Source organism: Pelophylax lessonae (assembly GCF_965119305.1).
Source record: "Pelophylax lessonae genome assembly, chromosome: 1".
NCBI classification, from domain to species: Eukaryota; Metazoa; Chordata; class Amphibia; order Anura; family Ranidae; genus Pelophylax; species Pelophylax lessonae.
The window spans coordinates 542588145-542613100 of record NC_138768.1 but is presented as its reverse complement, the minus strand read 5'-3'; the positions used below and the strand labels follow the sequence as shown (position 1 = coordinate 542613100).

At 37.8% G+C, this 24956-nt stretch overlaps 1 protein-coding gene across 1 annotated transcript in view; it reads right to left on the bottom strand.

Annotated features, from left to right (window-relative positions):
* CSGALNACT1 (chondroitin sulfate N-acetylgalactosaminyltransferase 1) overlaps positions 1 to 24956 on the bottom strand; it is a 169534-nt gene that overhangs the window by 49980 nt on the left and 94598 nt on the right. Inside the window, exons 4-5 of the mRNA XM_082245449.1 lie at positions 18447 to 18625; positions 13262 to 13356 (exon numbers count right to left, since the gene is read on the bottom strand). Of these exons, the coding sequence (XP_082101575.1) occupies positions 13262 to 13356; positions 18447 to 18625 (274 nt within the window). The remainder of the gene's footprint in view (positions 1 to 13261; positions 13357 to 18446; positions 18626 to 24956) is intronic.

The following is a 24956-nucleotide window of genomic DNA, read 5'->3' as shown; positions in this document are numbered from 1 at the left end:
GCTTTAAGTCCAGGGCCAGGACTTAAAACTTGTAAACAACAAGTGTCAGAATTAGGCTTGGTCCTTGTACTTAGCTCATTTGCCAGTCCATTCATGGCGGTTTGTAGGCATTAGGATTGCATATTTCATTATCATGGAAATTGATCTTCCTTGCATCTATGTGCCTCCTCTTTTATTGTTGTTCATAAAAAGGTTCAATAGGTATATATCATGCAAACAACTATAATTAAATGCGGTATGGATATTTAAAAGCTGTGTTAAATGGGTATGCTGTAATTACACTCCACACTGTTAAGAATATGTGGCATAGATGAGAAATCCTACAATATCTCCCAAACTCCTACACATGACGATGTCATTATTGTGCTCAGCAATTACTAATAAACACCTTCACAAAGTACTGTGTTTTTGATGCTTGCTAAAGAAGTACTGTTTCCCTTGGGTATTATTAGTAGGAAATGTGTCTAATGGAATGCAGTGTTGATGGAACACTTGTACTTTTTGAAGTTGTCACTTTTGGAAACATCTGGACTTCACGATTTATAACATGGGAGGAAGTAAACGTTGTTTTCTGACAGTTGTTGTTTAACTTTGTAAACTGCACTGTTTTCACATGTCTCTTTTAACCTCCCTGGCGGTATGATTCTGTCAGGAATTCTGTTCCAAAAGCGGTACAATTCTTTTCATGGAAATTTGGCGTTATGTATTATAGGCCTACAATTCTTAGTAATTACTGACTTAAACCTGACCAAAACAAGACTCTAGTAGACATCCCAGATGTGATAAATTTGAAACACAAACAAGTGAATTATAATCGAATCAATAATATTATTTTATTATTTAATATATAATATATATAATAAAATTATATTATTGATTAGATTATAATTCATGCGTTATATATTATATATATATGTGTGTATATATATATATATATATATATGTGTGTATATAGATATATATATATATATATATATATATATATGTGTGTGTGTGTATATATATATATATATATAACGCATGAATTATAATCGAATCAATAATATAATTTTATATATATATATATATATATATATATATATATATGTGTGTGTGTGTATATAGGTATATATATATATATATATATATATATATGTATACATATATATACATATATATATATATTTATATATATATGCATATATATATATATATATATATATATGCATATATATATATATATATATATATATATATATATGCATATATATATATATATGCATATATATATATATATATATATATATATATATATATATATATATATGCATATATATATATATATATATATATATATATATATATATATATGCATATATATATATATATATATATATATATATATGCATATATATATATATATATATATATATATATATATATATGCATATATATAATATAAAATGTGTTATGTGTTTTGTGCAACGTTTTTTTTTTTTTTTTTTAATTTCCCTCCCTAGTTCCGCTCCCATGCAGCATTGCTGCTGCAGAGAACGGAACTAGGAAGTCCTCCTACCGACAGACGAGCGGCGGAGATCTCACTGGCGGTCACAGCAATGAGAGCTCATCGCTGGATCGCCAGGATAAGGTAAGAGAAGCTCCGCTGCGCTGTCTGCACGCTCTGCCCATTGACCCCGAGCGTGACTCGGGGATACCGCTAATAGCAGAAAATTCCTACCCCGAGTCACGCTCGGGGATACCGCTAAGGCGGTTAATGAATGTATTCATCTCATCTTTTTTTTTTTTTTTACAATATCCTGAAACCTTCCAGTCATTGTTAGCTAATTTTATAAAGCTGAACTCCAGGAAAACAGCTATTTACACAGACGAAATACATAAAAGGAAGACACTGTGGGGTTGATTTGCTAAAACTGAAGAGTGCAGAATGTGGTGCAGCTCTGCAGAGAGACCAGTGACTATAATAAGACAAAAATCATCCAAACTAAATGCATGTGTGCAAAACATTTTTTTTTTTTCGTAAAAATTGTGAAAATCCATATGGAAAATAACCACTTGCCGACCGCCTGCCACAGTTTTACTGCCGCATGCTGGCTCAGCGGCGTGAATCGACGAAGGGGTACGTCAGTTCCCAGGAGTGGTGCTGAGGGGCGAGCGCATGCTGCCGGGCACCTGCAATCACTCCCCGCTGAGAGAGAAGGACGCTCAGTTGTTGTAAACACAGCTGACCGTTTTTCTCTCTGAAATGATCACAGAGCTCCTGTGATCCTTCTATAAAGGATCACAGGTCTCTATGATCATTTCACAAGTCCCTCCCCCCAACAGTTGTAAAACACTCCTCTAGGTTTACAATCAACCCTCTGATCACCCCTTGGTTAACCCCTTCCCTGCCAGTGTCATTAGTACAGTAACAGTACATATTTTTAGCACTGAATGTCACTGGTCCCCACAAAAGTGTAAAAAATGTCAGTCAGGGGTCCGATCTGTCCGCCGCAATGTCGCAGTCCCGCTAAAAATTGCAGATCGCCGCCATTACTAGTATAAAAAAAATAGAATAAATAAAAATGACATAAATCTTTCCCCTAGTTTGTAGATGTTATAACTTTTGCACAAACCAATCAAAATACGTCTATTGCAATTTTTTTCACCAAAAATATGTAGCAGAATACAAATTGGCCTAAAAGGATGACAGTTTTTGATTCTTACATTTTATTTTTTTGGGGAATGTTATATAGCAGAAAGTGAAATATATATATATATATATATATATATATATATATATATATATATATTTTTTTTTTTTTTTTTTCAGAATTGTCACTATTTTTTGTTTATAGCGCAAAAAATAAAAATCATACAGGTGATCAAATACCACCAAAAGAAAGCTCTATTTGTGGGAAAAACAGGACATCAATTTTATTTCAGGTACAGTGTTGCACGGCCACAAAATTTTATGTTAATAGAAAGCAGTGCCGAATTGCAAAAAATGGCCTGGTCATTAACCTGCCTAGCGGTAACCCCGAGCATGACTCGGGGTGGATTTTTCTATGCTAGGATCGGTATCCCCGAGTCACGCTCGGGGTGGATGGGCAGAGCACGCAGCGGTGTCTTACCTTCTCCTGGCGATCCAGCGATGATCTCCCATTGCTGTGATCGGCAGCCGCCTGAGATACCCGCCGCTCGTATGTCCTCTTTCGGCCTGATGACTTCCTATATATATATATATATATACATACATATATATATATATATATATATATATATGTATGTATATATATATATATATATGTATATATATATATATAATACACACACACACACACATATATATATATATATATATACACACATGTATATATACACCTATATATATATATATATATATATATATATATATATATATATATATATATATATATATATATATATATATATATATATATATAATATAACGCATGAATTATAATCTAATCAATAATATAATTTTATTATATAATATATATATATTATATTATATATTATATAATAAAATTATATTATTGATTAGATTATAATTCATGCGTTTGTGTTTCAAATTTATCACATCTGGGATGTCTACTAGAGTCTTGTTTTGGTCAGGTTTAAGTCAGTAATTACTAAGAATTGTAGGCCTATAATACATAACGCCAAATTTCCATGAAAAAAATTATACCGCTTTTGGTACAGAATTCCTGACATAATCATACCGCCAGGGGAAAATCCTTCCGGTCCAGAACTGGTTAAACAATTAAGTTTTGAAAATATATAAAAAACTTGAAATAAAAAATACAATGGTGAACAATTTGTATAAGATGAACAGCTGTCTTCCACACCCCGTGCTCCAATGTGCTCTATATTTCCATCTCACAAGTGCTCCTTGATACTCCTCCACCTTAATGTAAGGGGGCCACTCACCAGACGGATCCGGGCCACCAGGACCCACACAGCTTGTTATATACAGTAGGTCTCAGCTTAAGACTCCCATCTTCAAAACCAGTCACCACAATTAGAATGGACCCGACTTTGCTATATTTGTAAAAGCTTCTTTAAATGTTAAATCAGGCTCCAAATTATCAAAATTCCCAGAAGAAAGCAAAAAACATATAATTGTGCAATACGTTTATTAAAATTCCATTTTCCACATAAAATAATCCATAGAACACTCACATTTTGTTGTTCCTACAAGCGGCACCCACTACTTTGCATTCAAGTGTGCAGTAAACAGCGGTTTCAGCGCTATGGACCAGTGTGTGTGTTCCACCAATAACCAGAAGTTACGAAACCGGAAGTATCACCGCTGCGAACCACAATGCATTTCACCGGAAGGCTTCATCAGGAAGACGACAAGGGAAGCCAGCAGAACTGCAGGGTAAAGGGCCACACCGGGGGCCCAGACAGCAGATGGAAGTGGTGCATGTGCTAGAACCAATCCCTCTGCAGTACAGTGTGAACAAGAGCTTATACGGTAATCCTTTCTGTTATACAAGAGATTCCTGTAATCAAGAACAGTAGCTGCTGCTCTCTCTTCTTGTGTAGGGTGACTGGTCTTATTTTCGTCCACTCCTTTAGTTTTCGGCAGGCCACCCCTCCCTTGGCTATGTGCAGCACAGTGATATTACCACTACTTTTACAAGATAATAACTAGGTTTGCAAACGCATTAGGTGTGCACAAAGTAGACTTATATCATTTGTGGCTTATGAGGAATATATTTAAATTAAAGTTTTGTTCCAAGATGAGTTAGGCTTTAAAAGTGGCAATTTGTCATATTCCTTATGCACTGCATAGCTAGGTGTGTTGAAAAATATTATTCCCACTATTTCTACTAGGGATACTCCGATATATCAGCCACTGAAAATTATCGTCCAATAATATCAGCGTTTTGACTATAGAAAAAAAAAAAAAAGAAGCAGATAATGGCCACTGAAAAACACACGGGATTTTTGCCACAATTTTACCTTGATTTTGCTGCAATTTTCATAGGTTATGTGACTCTTTAATTTTTATTAATGCGCTTCAAAAACTATTACTTAAAAAGCTGAATATAATACAATTATATATATATATAAAAAAAATATATATATATATATATATTTTTTTTTTAAAGCTGTTTATTTCAGTTTTGGTGTCAGTTTTCGGGGCCAAATGCATCCTAAAGTTTTGGTTTCAGTCCAAAATGTTCGTTTCGGTGCACCACTAATTTCTACATTGTACATACGTCCTCAATGCTTTTAAAAACAAATAAAAAAATATCTAAAAACATTTAAAAAACATATTTACAGAATATTAGCTTGCTAGTAAATTGTGTTCTGTGAAATCTAAATGTATTTGCCAAAAGACTTTTATTTAAAGTGTGCCTATATGGTTTCAGTAAGTTGCAGTACAAATTTATTATTAGAATATTCCAGGTATAATTTTCCTACATTAGACTTAATATTAAACATTATATCCTTCATGCGTTCTGAAGAAAGCACAAGGTCTTTGGGAATGCTTGCCTCTCTGATTTTTCTGCTGTCTGCCTTTACAGTATAGCAGTCAGTGGATTTTGCTATGCAACAATGACATCTCTGAGATCAGTTCAGATATGGGTGTAGTTAATGCAGTGTGCCGCAGCTGCCCAAACATTCTGCACAACAGCTTGCAGTCGCCTCTTTGCAAACTTCACCCCACCCCTCTATTTACCCTCGTACAGCAAAGCAATTGGACTTCTGGCAGAACACTGCTCTGACAACGCAAGTGCTAAATTGTCATCTGCGTCCAGTACTTGTATGCATCTAGTCCTACAATGCAATAGGGATTGCTGTCAAACAATATTGCGGTAATATTTACAGAGACACAGCTGATGCTATTTATCTGCTTTGCTTGGGTCTGGTAGCAATATTTTACATAATATTGTTTGGAATTCTCTAGAAGTATTCAAATATTATTTCGGGAAGAAAGAATGGACAATATGGACACTGTTGACATAAATAGGTTGGATCTTTACTTGTGTGTAAGGCAAATAAAGGTAAATTTAAAAGAGAACTATAATGATCTGAGATAGTTTTTCTTTTGTAAAGTTTTAACTCAGCCCCGGCAGGTTTTATCCCCTTAATGACCAGGCCCTTTTTTGCGATATGACAATTGCGCGGTCCCAAATAAAATTGATGTCCTTTTTTTTTCCCCACAAATAGAGCTTTATTTTGGTGGTATTTGATCACCTCTGCGGTTTTTATTTTTTGCGCTATAAACAAAAAAAGAATGACAATTTTGAAAAAATATATATATTTTTTACTTTCTGCTATAAAACACATCCCATAAAAAAATGTAAAAAAATCTAATTTCTTCATCAATTTTAGACCAATATTTATTCTGCTAGATATTTTCGGCAAAGAAAATCCCAATAAGCATATATTGATTGCTTTGCGCAAACGTTAATCCTTCTACAAACTGTGGGATATTGTTATGGCTTTTTTTTTTTTTTTTACTAATAATGGCAGCAATCAGCGATTTTTAGCGGGACTGCGACATTGCGGTGGACACCTAACTGACACTTTTTTTAGGGACAAGTAACATTATTACAGTGATCAGTGCTAAAAATATGCGCTGTTAATGTACTAATGGCACTGGCAGGGAAGGGGTTAACATCAAAGGGTTAAATGTGTCCCTAGGGGGTGCTGTGTGGGGGTTGCTCTAACTGGGAGCTTAGGAACACAAGATCTCTGTCGTCTCCCCTGTAAGAACAACAATCTTTCTTGTTTATATAGGCAGACCGCCGTTATGTCTCTCTTTTAGAAATGATTGTGGATGGCCCGCTGATTGGCTCCCCCTCTGTCTAATCAGTGCACAATAGCGGCTCTCTTGCACGAAATGATGTACAGGTACATGATTTTGGGCAATAGAGTCGACTTGCCGCAGCAAGTCGACCTTGCCGGTCGGCAAGTGGTTACACAAACTGATGCTCTAGCTTTATTTAAATATAAAGTTTTTATCTTAAAGCAAAACTTAAAAAAAAAGGGAAGTTCCAGTTTTCCTCCTCTTCCCCTCCTCCACCACTATTGAAGGTTTTTTTTTTTTTTCTTGGTGCGGGTGCCTATTTCTGGAAAGTAACTGCTCTACCTCTGCTCCGCTCGCCTAGGAGATCCGAGTGAAAGTTGCCCCCCCCCTGCCCTCCCTGCCTGCAACCTCCTAGGACATGTCATGGGTCCCAGGAGGCTGCATGTCTATTGAGAAAGTGCAGCTCTATTTATGCATGCGTAGCAGGAAGCCAGCTGTGAAGCATTGGGAAGTCACAGCGAGTTTCCCACAACCAAGATGGCGGAGATCCAAAAACCTGTAAAAAAAAAAAAAACAGACCTAAATCCCTGGACTGGTAAGTGTCTGTTTATTAAAAGTCAGCAACTACAGTGTTTGTAGCTGCTGACTTAATTATTTTTCAGAACAAATGTCCTCTGTAAATATACATTTTTTAATACAGGATGCATGAGTGATATTGATGTCAAAGTGTATAACAGCATACAGATGTCAAAGTGCATACAGAAAGAGCTGTTTACTTTCAGACTGTCTCTCCTTAATTGAAAGTCTGATTTACCCCTCTCACTTATTCAGCTGTGTGTTTGTAATTTGAGCTTTTAATACAGGGTTTTTAAGCAAGCCAGCTACAAATAGCCCGGTAAACAAGCATAAAAAAACCTATAACACTATATTCTACAGTAAATGAGAAAAATAAGCATGGAGCATTCCTATGTAATATTTCCTATTAAAAAGACGATTTTATTAGGTTTTGAACAAAACGCAATAAGAAAATATTTCCCGAAAACACCAAGGTGCATATTTATAAATCAGTGAACTGTAACATTCACCAAACATTTTCTGCAGCTAAAGCAATCACTGTAATTTAAAGCAAATACACCAGGAAAATGTACCTTCAGTGAATGTCACTTTTACTGCTTCATAAATATATTTCTACACCTTCCTTCATACACCCTGCATAACAGCACAAAGACTGAAAGTATGCAAGAGGTGCCTGGATCAAAGTACCAGTTGTGCAACACAACAAATCCTTTGGCAGGTAAACAATTCTCATGCTATACGTATTTCATCCTTGCATTCAGCTGCTTGCCCTGAGAGCAGCCTTAAATCTAAAACGCTGCTAAATGCAAATTATATATACAGTACTGTATATGGTGTACGGATATTAACACCATCATATTTATGAAGCTATGTTTAAAATGACAATCACATAGCTGAATTATTCTGGTAGAGGAACTTTGAAGGATATGAGACTAGCTCTTTCAAGTATTAATCTGAATGACCTGGAATGCTGCCCATGAAGCAGTGTAAAATATAGTGTGCACAAATTGACAAGATGGCATATCCATTAGCTCCTGGAAATACATTTCGTCTTTCTAACCTTAAACTCTCAATTCGCATTAAATAGTTTGTGTTACATCATTTACTGGATTGGCTCATTATGCATTCAACATTGCTGCTCTGTACCTCATACAATGCCATATAATGGTAGTGTTGGTTTATGACTGTACACTTAGTATGTGCTGGGATTTGAAAAAACTGTGTTACCTTCAATGGTCCAATCATAAAAGATCACATTGGAGTGTCAAAATATTATCCTTTTACATTTGGAGCATTTAGATATTAGCAACCTGTTTTATGTCTTCCCACCTGCAACCTGTATATTACAACTGAAGTTTAGTTTTTTTCTAGTAATTTGTTTTGGTGTGTATAACATTATCTGCAGGTGGTTCCTTCTGAAAAAAAAATGTGAGCAGCTGTCTTCCGGTACTGTGATGGTTAAAAGAAAAGTGCCGGCTTTAAAAAACAACACACATACTTACGGCACATTAGGTGGCGGCTCTAAGACCACGAGAAGCGGTCTTTAATTGCAAGGCTGTGCAGTGGGCAGGAGCAGCTAGCTCAGGCTCTCACTGAGAGGTTGAGCCAACTGCCGGGCATGCACCTGGATGGATCCCAACATTAAAACTGAGATCTCTCCAGAGCCTGGGCCGGCTGAGTGATGTCAGCCCACTGTCGGCTGGATATGGGTCACAGGAGTGCAGAACAAAGTGCATTTCTGTGACCCACAGGAGAAGTAGGGCCAAAAGAGCTTTGACCCTACTTGTCCTTTAACAGAAGCTGCTGCTAATCACAACAGTTGCGCCAGCCACCCGCCCCCTTCTGCCTCCTCTTTCATAAAAATGGCCTTACTACCATAATACTATGCATTTAACTCCTCCATTCACACAATTTAATACATTTTATGACAGCAGTAAGAAGACTTCTATGAATGGTAGAGAGGGTAGCAAGGGGCAGGCAGCTGGTGTAACTATTTGGAGTAACAGCAACTTCTGTTAACCTTGACAGCATCAGAAGACAGCCACTTAAGGTCGCATCATGGTTGTGAGGGAGCAAGTGCAGGAAGATTTTTTATTTTTATTATATATAGAAGTAGACGCTTGCAGGTAATGGGATACACAACAATATACACGACTAATGTGTTTTATGCTCCCCCAACCTAAAAAAAAATAATAATATTGTTACCTTGAACTTTGCCCTATGCTATGCTAAGGATAAATTATTTTATGTTCTTCCCACCGAGAACCAGCTGTCAATGATTTCATGGATGCTGGATCTCAATCCAAAATTTTACTAACAATCAGGATCCCACCTGGGAACCAGTTAAAGTGGTTCCCTATCAAGTGATTACTACATCAGCTCTGACATATTGATTACATGCAGGCTGGAGGCTCCACTGGCATGAATGAAAGCCCTCAGCCTGCAGATAAACACTGTCAAATGTTATTATCACTTATGCACATTAGGTAGCCTATAAAAAATCAGGATAGTGTATTTTTTTATAAAATGGATACCGAACAAAATTATATCTTGAAAAATATTTATATAAATGATTTAGGTATGCAAATTAGTCAAATAGTTATTGTTAATTTTTGTTATTGTATATAAAATCACGCTTTTCCACAAACCTTGCGCCTGTTGGATAGACTACATGACCGCCATAGAATTCACAGTGATTATCTCCCCTACTTGCCCCAACACAGACCGCAGCTATTTAAACTTCAGAAGAACCAAAGAAGTAGACCTGGAACTTAATGGTAGACTTTAGATGATTTTAGTATAAGATACTGATTGTTGATGTTAAAACCAATACAGCTTGACCGATGCATGCTGTGCCCCCATTACCACCCATGTTTTTTTTTTTTTCCTTTTTTTCCCCTTTTTCTCTCTCCTCCTCTCTTGTCCCTCTAAATGCCATCCCTCCCTTTCATCTCTTCTGACTGCGATGTCTGGCATTGCCTTTTCTCCATCTTTTACCATTTAAGATTTACCATCTATTTTCTCAGCTGACATCTCCCTGGGCGGACACTTATTCCCCAACGCACTATTCTAGACAGATTTATAGCCCTACTGTCAGATTATAGATGTATCTCCTATTCCTATATTCTTGTATAAGACCCCGTTCACACTGGGGCGACGCTACTTGCCGGAGCGACCTCACAGGTTGCGGCGCGCAGCTCGCAACGCGACCTCGGAGCGGCCGGCACGGACTTCATATCATTGAAGTCAATGCAGGTCGCTCCAGGTCACCCCAAAGAAGCTCCGGACCCTTTTTCTAAGTCGGACGACTTGTGTCGCTCCTATTAGAACGGGTCCACAGCTACTCTATGGCAGGCGACCTACGGCGACCTGTCAGGCAACCGGGTTGCCTGACAGGTCGCCCCAGTGTGAACGGAGTCTTAGTGTGTCATTATTAATTACAGTAAGTTACCGGTCTAAGTAACTTGTAGCTAGTCCAAAGATATTTTGTGTTTATATTTGCCTGTTTCTTTAAGCCTCCCAAAACCGGGGAGTTGTCATATTCCTTTATTTCTGAAATATCTAATAAAAACATTATGAAACTAAAATTTTAGATCTTGTAGATCGTAGATCGTAGAAAGCCTTGAGAAGAAATCAATCTACATCACTTCCACTGTCATGTTTAAACTTACCTTGTAAATAGAGACTTTCTTCCACTTGCACCACACTATAAATATTACAATCCAATTACTTACAATTAACTATTCCTATAGCATTACACAACAGATTTTTTTCAATATCACTTGGTCATGGAAAAACAATGCAGGAACTTCACCTAAGTATACTCAGACAAAGAATTAATAAAACTTTCCCAAATGGTAAAAAGACATGAACCATATATTGTTCTTCTAACATTGTTTGAAACTGGTCAACATAATGATACCTTAAAAGGTCCTTATAGTTATCCATTTAATTATACCTTCTACTGAATTCCTCAAATCCCAATTTTTTGCAAATGCTAAACAGATGTTCTTCCTAAATCATTCCTTCTACTTCAGCCTGGGCAATAGCCAATGAGGCACTGGTATACCTTCATAGAAAATGGATTTCCCAGTTTTATCATTATATAATTTGTATTTCATTGCTGGTAATGCAGAAAATGAATACAGATAATGTTATACTTTGTGATAGTGAATGTGGGTTATTGCGCTCAGCAGTATACTCACAATAAAGTGCTAATGCATAAATAACATAAACATATGAACCAATTATTTAAAGGTGAATATTCCAATGAATATAGCAATAATAAAAATAATAAACATAGTCCTTGAAAAGTGCTCGGTGCAAACTTTAAGTTCCAGCAGCAAATACAATTGGACTTGATGTGAAATGCCTTCACCAATCACCATACACCCAGTGCTCGGATAAAATACTTCTTACCAAAAGAAGTTGACCCCTTAATTATAGGGGGTCATGATCGCAATGTATCTCCACAAGAGCTCCAAAATCTCCTATTACAGTCTTCACATCCAGTGTGTGATAAGCCAGAAGTAAACAGATGACTCCGAGACTCCGGACTTTGCTATAGTCATGCAGCTGTCCTCAGGTGCTGCCCTGTACACGGCCCGCTGCAGCACTGCTCTGGGATCACACACAAGCCCCGCCCACTAGCCCAATGCTGCTCCACACTGGCAGGCAGCCCTCCTCTCCTCTCCTCAGGCTGCTCCTCTCTGCTATCCCCTTGCAGGCTCTCCAGAGCCTGCAAGGGGATAGCAGAGAGGAGCAGCCTGAGGAGAGGAGAGGAGGGCTGCCTGCCAGTGTGGAGCAGCATTGGGCTAGTGGGCGGGGCTTGTGTGTGATCCCAGAGCAGTGCTGCAGCGGGCCGTGTACAGGGCAGCACCTGAGGACAGCTGCATGACTATAGCAAAGTCCGGAGTCTCGGAGTCATCTGTTTACTTCTGGCTTATCACACACTGGATGTGAAGACTGTAATAGGAGATTTTGGAGCTCTTGTGGAGATACATTGCGATCATGACCCCCTATAATTAAGGGGTCAACTTCTTTTGGTAAGAAGTATTTTATCCGAGCACTGGGTGTATGGTGATTGGTGAAGGCATTTCACATCAAGTCCAATTGTATTTGCTGCTGGAACTTAAAGTTTGCACCGAGCACTTTTCAAGGACTATGTTTATTATTTTTATTATTGCTATAATTATTGGAATATTCACCTTTAAATAATTGGTTCATATGTTTATGTTATTTATGCATTAGCACTTTATTGTGAGTATACTGCTGAGCGCAATAACCCACTTTCACTATCACATATTGCGTTTTCACGTTTTTATTGCTGCTCGCTAGAGGAAGAAATTCCCTAATTTTTCACATTTATATATTTATTGTTAAATATCACTCCATTTGCGCAGTTCTTTTTTCGGTTACACCGAATTTTGTTTTTCTAATGTTATACTTTGACAGTGCTAATGTTTTAGGATTGAAAAGGATTCAGTCCTTCTCGCAGTTGATTTATGAAAGCATGGGTATTCATGCACTGTACATAAGGAGAGGTCTAAGAAAATCTTCTTTGTTTATGTATTTGCATCATTAGTGAAGCCCAAACAGAATTATGTGCTGCTATGTCTACTGCAATAAAATAACCTTGATGTTCATAGCTAAAAATAATGTGGGCAATTTCACTGGTAGGATATCAGTCATTGCAAAGGGTGGATGGTGTTGCTTCTGGACCACAGTCCAAACTAAAGTCACTCTCTGCTACCTTCTGGAAAAGATGTTATGACTTTCATAAATATCAGTGCTCAGCAGCACATCAATTACGAATGCCTTGTTGTTTGACTTGGCCAACACTGGCACATAAGACAAGTCAAGAGCAAGAATATACAGACTACACTGATGACCTGAGGTTGCCTACAAATCACTTACCAGCTGCTGGTCAATGGAGGGAATTGCATCATGATGCCCATAAATTATCGCTGGGTTGTACTGACTGAAAAGAACTGGATAGAAAACTCTCTTTCCTACAGAGGAGAGAAAAAATGCATTTTTACGATAGACGTTTTTCGAGTAAAGTAATAAAAAACAATGTCTCAGCTAAATAAAGAGAAGCATTACTAAAAAAATTTAACTAGCCAGACCTAATTTGTGGAAGGGACAAATTTGGCAAAAAAACTAAGCATTCTTTTACAAAATAGAGCACTGCAGGTTAATGAACTAAAGATGCTTTAATGCTTAAGAATGTTCTTGGAAAAAGTCAGTAAAGGTGAACTAACCCTTTTAAATAATAAATCCATAAGAAATTACTTCTTCATAATACACTTTTTTGCAGTATATGAGGAATACAAAACTGACCAGGAAGAAATTTAGTTAACAGTATTAAAAAAAGGAAAAGTGGGCCAGGGAGACACAGACTTCCATAGTCTGTTTTGGTATAATATGCAGTTATAGCTGCAGTGAAAACGGCTACATAAAAAATTAAATAGTACTCTGTATCTTATTTGAAGAGATCAGTGTTTTACTCCCACCATGGGTTGCAAGCCATTTTCCTATCTACATTTTACTGTGCTGTTGTATGTATATGTAAAGGTACACTAAATATATATATATATATATATATATATATATATATATATATATATATATATATATATATATATATATATAATAATAATAATATATTGGAGCGCCTGCCTTTACACGCACATGAACTTTAATGGCATCCCAGTCTTAGTCTGTAGGATTTGGAGGAACTTGACTGGCCTGTGCAGAATCCTGACCTCAATCTGATAGAACACCTTTGGGATGAATTAGAGCGGAGAATGTGAGCCAGGCCATATCTCCAACATCAGTGCCTGACCTCACAAATGCTCTTCTGGAAGAATGATCAAACATTCCCATAGACACACTCCTATACCTTGTGGACAGCCTTCCTAGAAGAGTTGAAGCTGTTATAGCTGCAAAGGGTGGGCCAACTCATTACTGAACCCTATGGACTAAAACTGGGAGGCCATTAAAGTTCATGTGTGTGTAAAGGCAATCATCCCAATACGTTTGGTATTATAATGTACTTTTTTATTTTTTAATAGAATAGGGAAGGGCTAGACCTCTATGAGGTTTTAACCACTTACTGCATATCGACGTAGGGCTACGTCGGTAAACTTTGCAGGCTTATACCGGGATGATGCCTCTAGCTAGAGACATCATCCCGGTACCGTGGTTTGAAGCCGACGGTCGGCTTTCCATCGGTAACGACCGATGCTCCCCCCCCCCTCCCGCCACCTTCCGTGGCTTTGCTCGGGGCTTGTCACTGCAAATACCGCGTGACAAAAAATTTTGCAATGGCCGACATTTTATTCTCCAGAGTCTTTGCTAAAAAAATATATATAATGTTTGGGGGTTCTAAGTAGTTTTCTAGGAAAAAATACTGGTTTTAACTTGTAAACAAAAAGTGTCCGAAATAGGGCTGGGGATTAAGTGGTTAACTGATGTTTGTGTGCCCCCAGGACAAATTTACCCCTTTGTTTTGGTGACCACTGTCACTGATGAAGAAATCCAAAATGTTATTTTTACCAGAGCCAAAAGTGAGGGAAAATCCTCCAACTGGAATTCCTATGACAACGCTATAAGATGGGAATTACAGTCACTTTGGAGATATTTCCTCTCATTTCCTGTCCTATTTCCAGAACAGAAAGAGAAGTGATATTTTCCCAGTGGGCACAAGAAGCAAATAGCAGTGCTCTGACAAGGGAATACACCCTGGATAATTGATGGAATCCTTACATGGGTGCTCAGGTTCCAAAGTGTCCTCCATTTACTGGATACAATACAAAATTAGTAAATACTTTATTTATGGCATAACAGTGATTAAAAAGCAAGCCAATGGGTTTTAGTATGTGGGCTTGTTCACAGAATATATGCTGTCTAAAGGATTTTGGAGTTGCCGGCTCTCTCTACTAATTTAGTATTTTTCCAGTAGGACACAGACAGTAATATAACTTTATAAGGGTTTTACTCCTACCTATTCTATCTAAAGCACTACAGGTATCTAAACCTTTCTGCTCTCTGGAAACTGTTGGATGCTACCAACTTTGCAACCAATCCTAGTGATGGGGGTTGATTTACTAAAAGCAAATAGGCTTTTCACTTTGCAAGAGAAGTTGCACAGCACGGGGAATTGCCCAGGGCTTAGAGAATGAGGTAAAGCTCTGTTGACTTCCATCATCCATCCAAAAATTTTCCTTGCATGTGTTTCCATATTCTTTGCAAAGTTGAATTTCACCACATTTACTAAGCTTTGGAGCAGATTTCCTTGCAGATTGAACAGCCTATTTGCCTTTAGTAAATCAACCTCATTATGTCAGGCTCCTTACTGACAGACTTCTTTGCCGACAGTTATGTGTACCACAGTGATCTGTAGTATCATCAGATCACACATCACAAAATGTTTAATACAGCTCTACAGCTCAGTTAGGAGCGAGTAGGATCCAGATGGAGAGATCAAGATATGAGGTAGGTAGCTCTGCGGGGACTCTTGAGTATGGTGTGTGCAGAGGAAGATGCTAGCAAAGGCTGTGAGAGCAGGAAAGCAAGTCATCAGGACATGCTCCCTGTAGAAGGAAACACATACGACACCACTTCCGTATCTCTCCAAAGTGACACTACAGCACAGACACACTAGGGAGAGACGACTGAAGCACAAAGGCTGGCAGCGAGAACCGCCCCTGGTTGTCAGCCTTGGCTCTCCTTAGAGGGACCTGACACGAGTCAGTCAACAGTGTTTTAAAAATGCTTGGGCTAAACATACTTCTATCCTCAGACAAAAATGTAATAAAAAAATAAAATAAAAACTAAATATATATATATATATACATATATATATATATATATATATATGTATATATATATATATATACACACGCAAGAGTTTTTCAAAATGTTTTTTGCACTTATTTTGACGCCGTTTAATATATGGAACAGTGCGGAAACGTTTGGAACACCCCTCCTATATATACATATACATATATATATATATATATATATATATACATACATACAATGTTCAGCCAGCCATAACATTATGACCACCCATCTAATATTTAGTGTGGCCCCCTTTTGCTAAAACAGCCCTGACCTATTGAGGCATGGATTCAAAATTAACATCCACATGAATGGCATGGTTTTTCAGCAACATTGCCCAAGTATCACACTGACTCTGCTGACCTTCATATACCGCATCCTGGTGCCATCTCTTCACCAGGTAAGTGACACACACGCACATGGCCATCCACATAATATAAAAAAATGTGATTCACTAGACCAGGCCACCTTCTTCCACTGCTCCGTAATTCTGTTCTGATTTTCATGTGATCATTGTAGAAGCTTTTGGCTGTGGACACGGGTCACCATGGGCTTCACAGCAAACTGCAATGCCCATTTTTTTTCTGCTTTCACCACACTAGACACTATAGAAGTTGCACAGGCAGTCTAACTCCTCCAGGATAGCACATTGATACATGCCAATGCCAGAAGGTTTGCTATGTCTCCCACCACAGTCGACAAAAGCATGGAGGAGATTCCAGGAGACAAAGTTACTCTAGGAGAACTGGGCAGGGCCATAGAAGGTCCTTAATACATTAGCAGGACCGGTATCTGCTCATTTGTGCAAGGAGGAACAGGATGAGCACTGCCAAAGCCCTACAAAATGACCTCCAGCAGGCCACTGACCAAACAATCAGAAACAGACTTCATGAGGGTGCTCTCTGGGCCCAACGTCCCCTAGTGGGCCATGTGCTCACTGCCTGGCACTGTGGAGCTTGATTGGCATTTGCCATTGAACACCAGAATTGGCAGGTCCTCCACTAGCTCCCTGTGCTTTTCACAGATGAGCGCAGGTTCACCCTGAGCACATGTGACAGACGTGAAAGCATCTGGAGAAGTTGTGGAGAACCTTATGCTGCCTGTAACATCATTCAGCATGACCAGTTTGGTGGTGAGTCAGTGATGGTCTTGGGAGGCATATCCATGAAGGGACGCACAGACCTCTACAGGCTAGACAATAGCACCCTGACTGTCATTAGGTATTGGGATTAAATCCCTGGACTCTTTGTCAGACTCTATGCTGGTGCAGTGGGTCCTGGGTTCCTCTTGGTGCACAACAATGCCCCCATTGAAGTGCCCCCAGGCTCCTCTGATCTAAATCCAATAGAACATCTCTGGGACATTATGTTTTGGTCCATCTGACACTGCCAGGTTGCATATTTAGTCTGTTCAGGAGCTCAGTGATGTCCTGGTCCAGATCTGGGAGGAAATATCCCAGGACACCACCCGTCGTCTCATTAGGAGGGTGCCCCGACATTGGCAAGCATGCATACAAGCACATGGGGCCCATACAAACTACTGACTACCATTTTGAGTTGCATCAATTAAATTTCAGCAAAATGGACTAGCCTGCTGCATCATTTCTTCACTTTGCTTTTTGTTGTGTCTTTGAATTTAGCCCTCTGTAGGTTGATATATTTAATTTCCATCAAACGATGTGGCATCCTTTCATTCCCAACACATTACCCAGTCCATATCAGTATAGATATCCTGCATGACATTAGTCCATATTGAGATCTGATGTATTTTCAAAGTGTTCCTTTTATTTTTTTTTGAGTAGTGTATATATACTGTATATCTGTGAAAAAAAAGGGCAGGCTCGAAGAACCACTGGGTCTTTTTCTGCCATCAACCTTGTATATTTCCACTGTGAGTAATGGATGTAATTATTTTTATGCGGGGGTACCTTGAGATTTGAAAAAATCCTTAAGATAAAAAAGAAGGTTGGGTCAAGCTGCTTTAATATTTTTAGCCTGAATTCAATTATTTTTTACTTTAATACATATTTTTCACAGGCCTAAGTGCTACTTATAGCCCCACTAATTATCCTGGTAGCAAAGATAAAAAAAAATAAATATAATTCACTCGCATCCACTTTTCTTTTGAGAGTAGAACCGCATGTATTACAATTGCCCTTAAAGCTATGTTATTGAAAACATTTAAAACATCATGCTGAGAATAAACGGTCATATGGTCATACAAGATACTCCTATCACTGCCGGACAGATCATACCTGGCTGTGTGTTTATTCTGCATGTGTTCAGGAACTCTGCATTGAAGTAGATATCCACATCACAAAAAAACAGAAGGACGTTGTTTCCTTTCCAGGCACGAGCGCCTATATCTAATCCTTTGCCACGGGAGAATTCCTCGTTCAGCTGAATAAATGTGTAGTTCTTGAAGTTTGCTGCCCTGGAAATAAATAGAAAAGCATATACTGAAGAATGAAAAAATGCCATCACACAACCTACTATAAAATTCAGACTGAAGTGTTTGATAGTATATGTCAGTGCTTGTGGTAAATAATTACACAACAAAGAGTTCTATGTACAGTATATCACAAAAGTGAGTACACCCCTCACATTTTTGTAAATATTTTATTCTATCTTTTCATGTGACAACATGAGTGAGTGTACAGCTTGTATAACAGTGTAAATTTGCTGTTTTCTCAAAATAACTCACCGCAGCCATTCCTGTCTAAACCGCTGGCAACAAAAGTGAGTACACCCCTAAGTGAAAATGTCCAAATTGGGCCCAAAGTGTCAATATTTTGTGTGGCCACCATTATTTTCCAGCACTGTCTTTTTGATGTCTTTTGTGGTATTTGTGGATGAGGCTCTTTATCTTCTCAGATGGTAAAGCTGCCCATTCTTCCTGGCAAAAAGCCTAAAGTTCCTGTAAATTCTTGGGCTGTCTTGCATGAACCGCACCTTTGAGATTTTCCCAGAGTGGCTCAATGATATTGAGGTCAGGAGACTGAGATGGCCACTCCAGAACTTTCACTTTATTCTGCTGTAGCCAATGACAGGTCGACTTGGCCTTGTGTTTAGGATCATTGTCATGTTGGAATGTTCAAGTACGTCCCATGCGCAACTTCCGGGCTGATGAATGCAAATTATCCTCCAGTATTTTTTGATAACATACTGCATTCATCTTATCATCAATTATGACCAAATTTCCTTCCTGTGCCTTTGTAGCTCACACATCCCCAAAACATCAGCGATCCACCTCCGTGTTTCACAGTAGGAATGGTGTACCTTTCATCATAGGCCTTGTTGACTCCTCTCCAAATCTAGCGTTTATGGGTGTGGCCAAAAGCTCAATTTTGGTCTCATCACTCCAAATGACTTTGTGCCAGAAGGTTTGAGGCTTGTCTCTGCTGTTTGGCTTATTGTAAGCAGGATACTTTGTGGCATTTGTGTAGTAATGGCTTTCTTCTGGCGACTCGACCATGCAGTCCATCTTTCTTCAAGAGCCTCCTTATTGTGCATCTTGGAACAGCCACACCACATGTTTTCAGAGAGTCCTGTATTTTACCTGAAGTTATTTGTGGGTTTTTCTTTGCACCCGAACAATTTTCCTGGCAGTTGTGGCTGAAATTGTAGTTGGTCTACCTGACTGTAGTTTGGTTTCAACAGAACCCCTCATTTTCAGCTTCTTGATTAGAGTTTGAACACTGCTGATTGGCATTCTCAATTCCTTGGATATCTTTTTATATCCCTTTCCTGTTTTATACAGTTCAACTACCTTTTCCCGTAGATCCTTTGAGGATTATTTTGCTTTCCCCATGACTCAGAATCCAGAGTCAGTGCAGCACTGGATGGAAGATGCAAGGGTCTGTCAGGAGTCCAGAAACCCATTGACAATTTATAAACACACACTAATTACAAGCAAACAGATCACAGGTGAGGATGGTTAACTTTAATAGCCATTCAACCCCTTTGTGTCAACTTTTGTGCATGCTATCAGTCCAAAATCACCAGGGTATGTAAACTTTTGATCAGAGTCATTTGGGTAGTTCCTGTTGTCATTATGATTTAAAAAGAGTAAACACAGTTGATTGATAATGGCTTCAGCCAAACACTAACCATGAGTGAAAGAAAAGTTTTTGTTATCATTGATATTCTCGGAAAAATGGCCAAGAAATCATAAATTATGCCAGGGTATGTAAACTTATGAGCACAACTGTAATAATAATAACTATCACAATATGTTATATTATGGCATAGATGTTATGCTCTTGTGCATATTTACTCTATATCTCTAATACAAATTTCTTTGAACTTTGGCCTTTTTGCAGAACTACAAATCTCATCTGTCTTACCAGGTTATACCGTAGGAGACACTGTGGGATTTTGGACTGGATTAGGCATACAGAGTTAATTTACATCTGATGGGCTGTAGACGTTTTAAGAACAATACATCTTCCCTGCTCAGACAGCTAAACAAATCCTCCTCAATGCATAGAGAGGAATCTGTGACTAGCGACATTGACTCATTGATCATTTCTCCAAGAGACTTCACATGTTTCCACATTTTGAGACTTTGCTAATTGACCCCCTTCCTACTTGAAGCTCCACAGCAGCCATGTGGGCTGCTATGGCTATAGTTACATCATTGGATGCATGCAATGTACAGTACATTTGTGCTCAGCATAGGTAGTATTCAGTTCCAGGAACAAGTATAAATCATATAGCATTTAATCCTTTGCCATCATGGGCATGGTACCAAGTTTGCTTTAGAGCAGAGAGGATTAAAGCCACATATTCTCTCTAGTTACTTTAACTTCTAAACTAATCTAAGCACATAACCTATTCCTAACACAAGTCATTGCCTCCCAAAGTGGTTGTAATCTTTTATATAGTATATACCCAGTGAATTGACTAGCCTCAGATGATACACAGTGAGGAATCAGATCCTCCTACATAAGTTGTACCTGTTTATCTGCAGTCTTCTCTTCTCTACCTCCCTTTAAAGTCCAGAATTGTTAAAGCTCATCTGAGCTTCCAGAAAAAAGGGGATGGAGAGCTGAAGTCACACTCCGCTGAGCTCAGTGAGAAGGGTTCTAAAAGCTGATTTGAGGGAAGGGACACATCACCCCTTCATATAGTACACAGGAACAAAGCTGAGGCTGTCAATCTGCTGGAGCTCCCTTCCGTCACCTTTTTTCTCTTGGTGTCAGGAAAACTTATCAGAAGTAGCTCATGCTGATAGCAGAGGAAGGAGCAGACAGAAATTACACTTAGTGCTCTTAATTGAGACAAGTACACATTATAGAGGGATATGCTTTGTTTATTTTTAATGTCTGAGGATTACAAACATTTTAACTTCACACCTAAACTAATATCTAACTAATATGTAAAACATGAACACTATGTGGTACTTAGTACTTTGACACCAAATTATATTGTCTTTTTAAAGTTTTTAATAGAGTGACTGTTAAATGTCAAAATCCACTTTGTGTAGTATGTTCTAAACTCCCCTAAGAAAATAAGGAAACCTTTCAGAAGGTGAGCAGAAGAAAAGACCATAGTCCTATTGAGGGTTGTGGCATTGCTGTGTTCATAGAAGTCCTTTGTGTTTCAATGTTTCAGTAAGGACATTTAAATATTGTTCAGGATATTGTAAATTGCAAGTCATTTAGATGATTATAGCATGTGCTTAAGAAAAAAACTTAAGTTTATATAAAACCAAAATGTTTTTCCTTAGTTTTGGATAGAGTAGGAAAGGGTAAAAGTCCCTGTTGGGGTATTTTCTGTCTCTTGCTCAGGAGATTTTTCTTCACTTCCTGTCCTGGAGATGCAACAGGAAAGAAGTAAAACTTATCATTTAATTCTATTAGACCATATTTTAGGAAACAAAGTGGCTTTTAGTAATTAACCAGGAAAAGTCTATTCATGCTTGAATAGTCTTTTCAATATAAAAAATGCTGTAATACTTTTTTTATTAGCTTTTTTATGATTGTAGATGACAGGAACTTAAAATGTTTCTGATCCTATTTCATTTTTTTGTGTGCATTAAAAACCAAGAATTTTATTATTTCCCTTTTTTTCCCGTTGCTGTGAAATTGAAATATAAATCATTTCATAATTAAAATGCATTTATCAAAGACACAAAACCGTCACTAGGAGAATCAATTTCAAGACTCCATAGACACAGAGTTTCAGTGTTACATATGGATCTGATGTGACATAGAGTGACACTGAAATACAAAGCAGTTAATTGATTGAGGATATAAAACATAGCAGTGAATAATAAAATAAAATATGCGGAAACTGGTTTTCAGGTGTAAGTTTTACCTTTTCCAACTTAAACACTATTTCACTGCACAATAGAAGAAAATGTAAAATGTTGTCCCTTTTAATAACACAAGAAAATATGTAAGAATTATGTTCTGAGAAAATGTATTTTTTTCTGGCTGACCTATTCATTGTTCTATTGCTGTCTGATATTAAAAATGGAATCTAAAGGTCTCTGGACCAATTTTTTTTATTCATTGACATTTTTTTTATTTTTCATTCTCTAACTAGCACTTGCCATATTGCTGTTTGATATTAAAAATGGAATCTAAGGGTCTCTGGGCCAATCATTGACATTTTTGTCATTTTCTAACTAGCCATTGCCATTGAAAAAAATCCCATTGACTGTCTTTTTTATGCCTTATAGAACAAAATGAAATGACGCACAGGTACTCTTAGGAACTAATCAGACTCCCGCTTTCAGTAGGTAAGTATAGCCAGAAGAACAAGAGATAATTTCTTATTGTTTTGTATGAGTCACCACGCTATGCGTTGCCTTATCAAATGAAAGCTTCAAACGAATATCTTGAATCCGTTTGTGAACTGTCACTGAAACCTATAAAGCACAATGGGAAAGTGGTAATAGATAGAGATGCATTACTGGACAATTTATCTCCTTGTAAACCACAGCCTGCAGCAAACCGATTGTTACGGTGTGTGCCAGGACGAAATTAATGGCATTAGCCTCCTACCAACAGCTGCAGGAAAGAAAATGTGCCACTACTTATATTTTATAAACTTCAAAGTCAGGGACCAAATCATCAAAGGATGAGAGCCAAGCAAGTATTAAAAACAGATTATTCTACTAAGAAATAAGAAGCAGTGGGTAGCTTATTATTTATTACAAAAGCATGCAAATATGTTTACTAAGTAAACCTGTGAAGGTAGAAGAGATAGGAAATCTGAATTTTACAACTTCACTGGCTGTATGCTTGTCTATGGTGGGCAAAACATTGGGGAGTGAATAGGAATGTGCATACTCAGCCAAGTTTGGTTCATGGTATATATATATATATATATTTCAAGATATGTATATCTATCTATCTATCTATCTCTCTCTCTCTATATATATATATATATATATATATATATATCTATATATATATATATAGATAGATGGATAGATAGATAGATAGATAGATAGATAGATAGATAGATAGATAGATAGATAGATAGATAGATAGATAGATAGATAGATAGATAGATAGATAGATAGATAGATAGATAGATAGATAGATAGATAGATAGATAGATAGATAGATAGATAGATAGATAGATAGATAGAATGTTTGGGGGTTCAAAGTCATTTTCTAGCAAAAAAAAGTACGGATTTTACCTTGTAAGCGACGAATGTCAGAAAAAGGCCTGGTTTTTAAGTGGGTTAAAATACAAAAAAAAGGTTAAAAACACTTTAAGTACACCGTATACAGAACACCGTATACAGTGGGGTATTATGTGAAACATACTGAAAAATAGATTTAGGGTCTACACAAACTTTAATAAGAAACATTTAATTTAACTTTTTTTTTTTTCCCAAGCAAATTTCACAGAAGAAACTTAACTACTTTCAGACTGGAAGATTTTGCTGCTTAATGACCAGGCCCTATTTTGCAATTTGGCACTGCGTTATTTAAACAGACAATTGTGCAGTCGTGCGACGCTGTACCCAAATAAAAGACGTGCTTTTTTTTCCCACAAATGGAGCTTTCTTTTGGTGGTATTTGATCACCTGTGCAATTTTTGTTTTTTGCGCTATAAACAAAAAAAGAGTGTCAATTTTGAAAATTATTTTGCCATTTCACACTCTCCAAAAAAAAATGTAAAAATCAAAATTTTTTAACATTTTTGTTTCAATTTGTTTCTGCTACATAAAAAAAAAATCGCAATAAGTGTATTTTGATTGGTTTACGCAAACGTTATTGTGTCTACTAACTACGGGAAAGATTTATGTCATTTTTATTGTTTTTTTTTTTACTAGGCAATCTGCGATTTTTTACGGGACTGCGACATTGCGTCGGACAGATTGGACCCCTAAATGACATTTTTTACACTTTTGGGGGTACCAGTGACATTACTACAGTAATCAGTGCTAAAAATATGCACTGTTACTGTAATAATGCCATTGGCAGGGAAGGGGTAATACTATTGGTGATCAAGGGGTTAAATGTAAGCCTAGGGGAGTGATTCTAACTGTGGGTGGGTTGGGCTTGTGAGATGACCATAGAGACATGTGATCCTTTATAGCAGGATTGCATGGTCTCTGTGATCATTCGAGGGAGAAGGACAGACGGCTGTGTTTACATCAGCCGTCCGTCCTTCTCTGTCAGTGGGGAGAGATCGCCGTTGTCAGGCGGCAATCAGAGCCGCCTGACACTCGCACTGGCTTCCCCGCTGACGAGCGGGGGTGAGAGCACCCTGCCGGGGGTGAGCACTCGCCCCCTAGC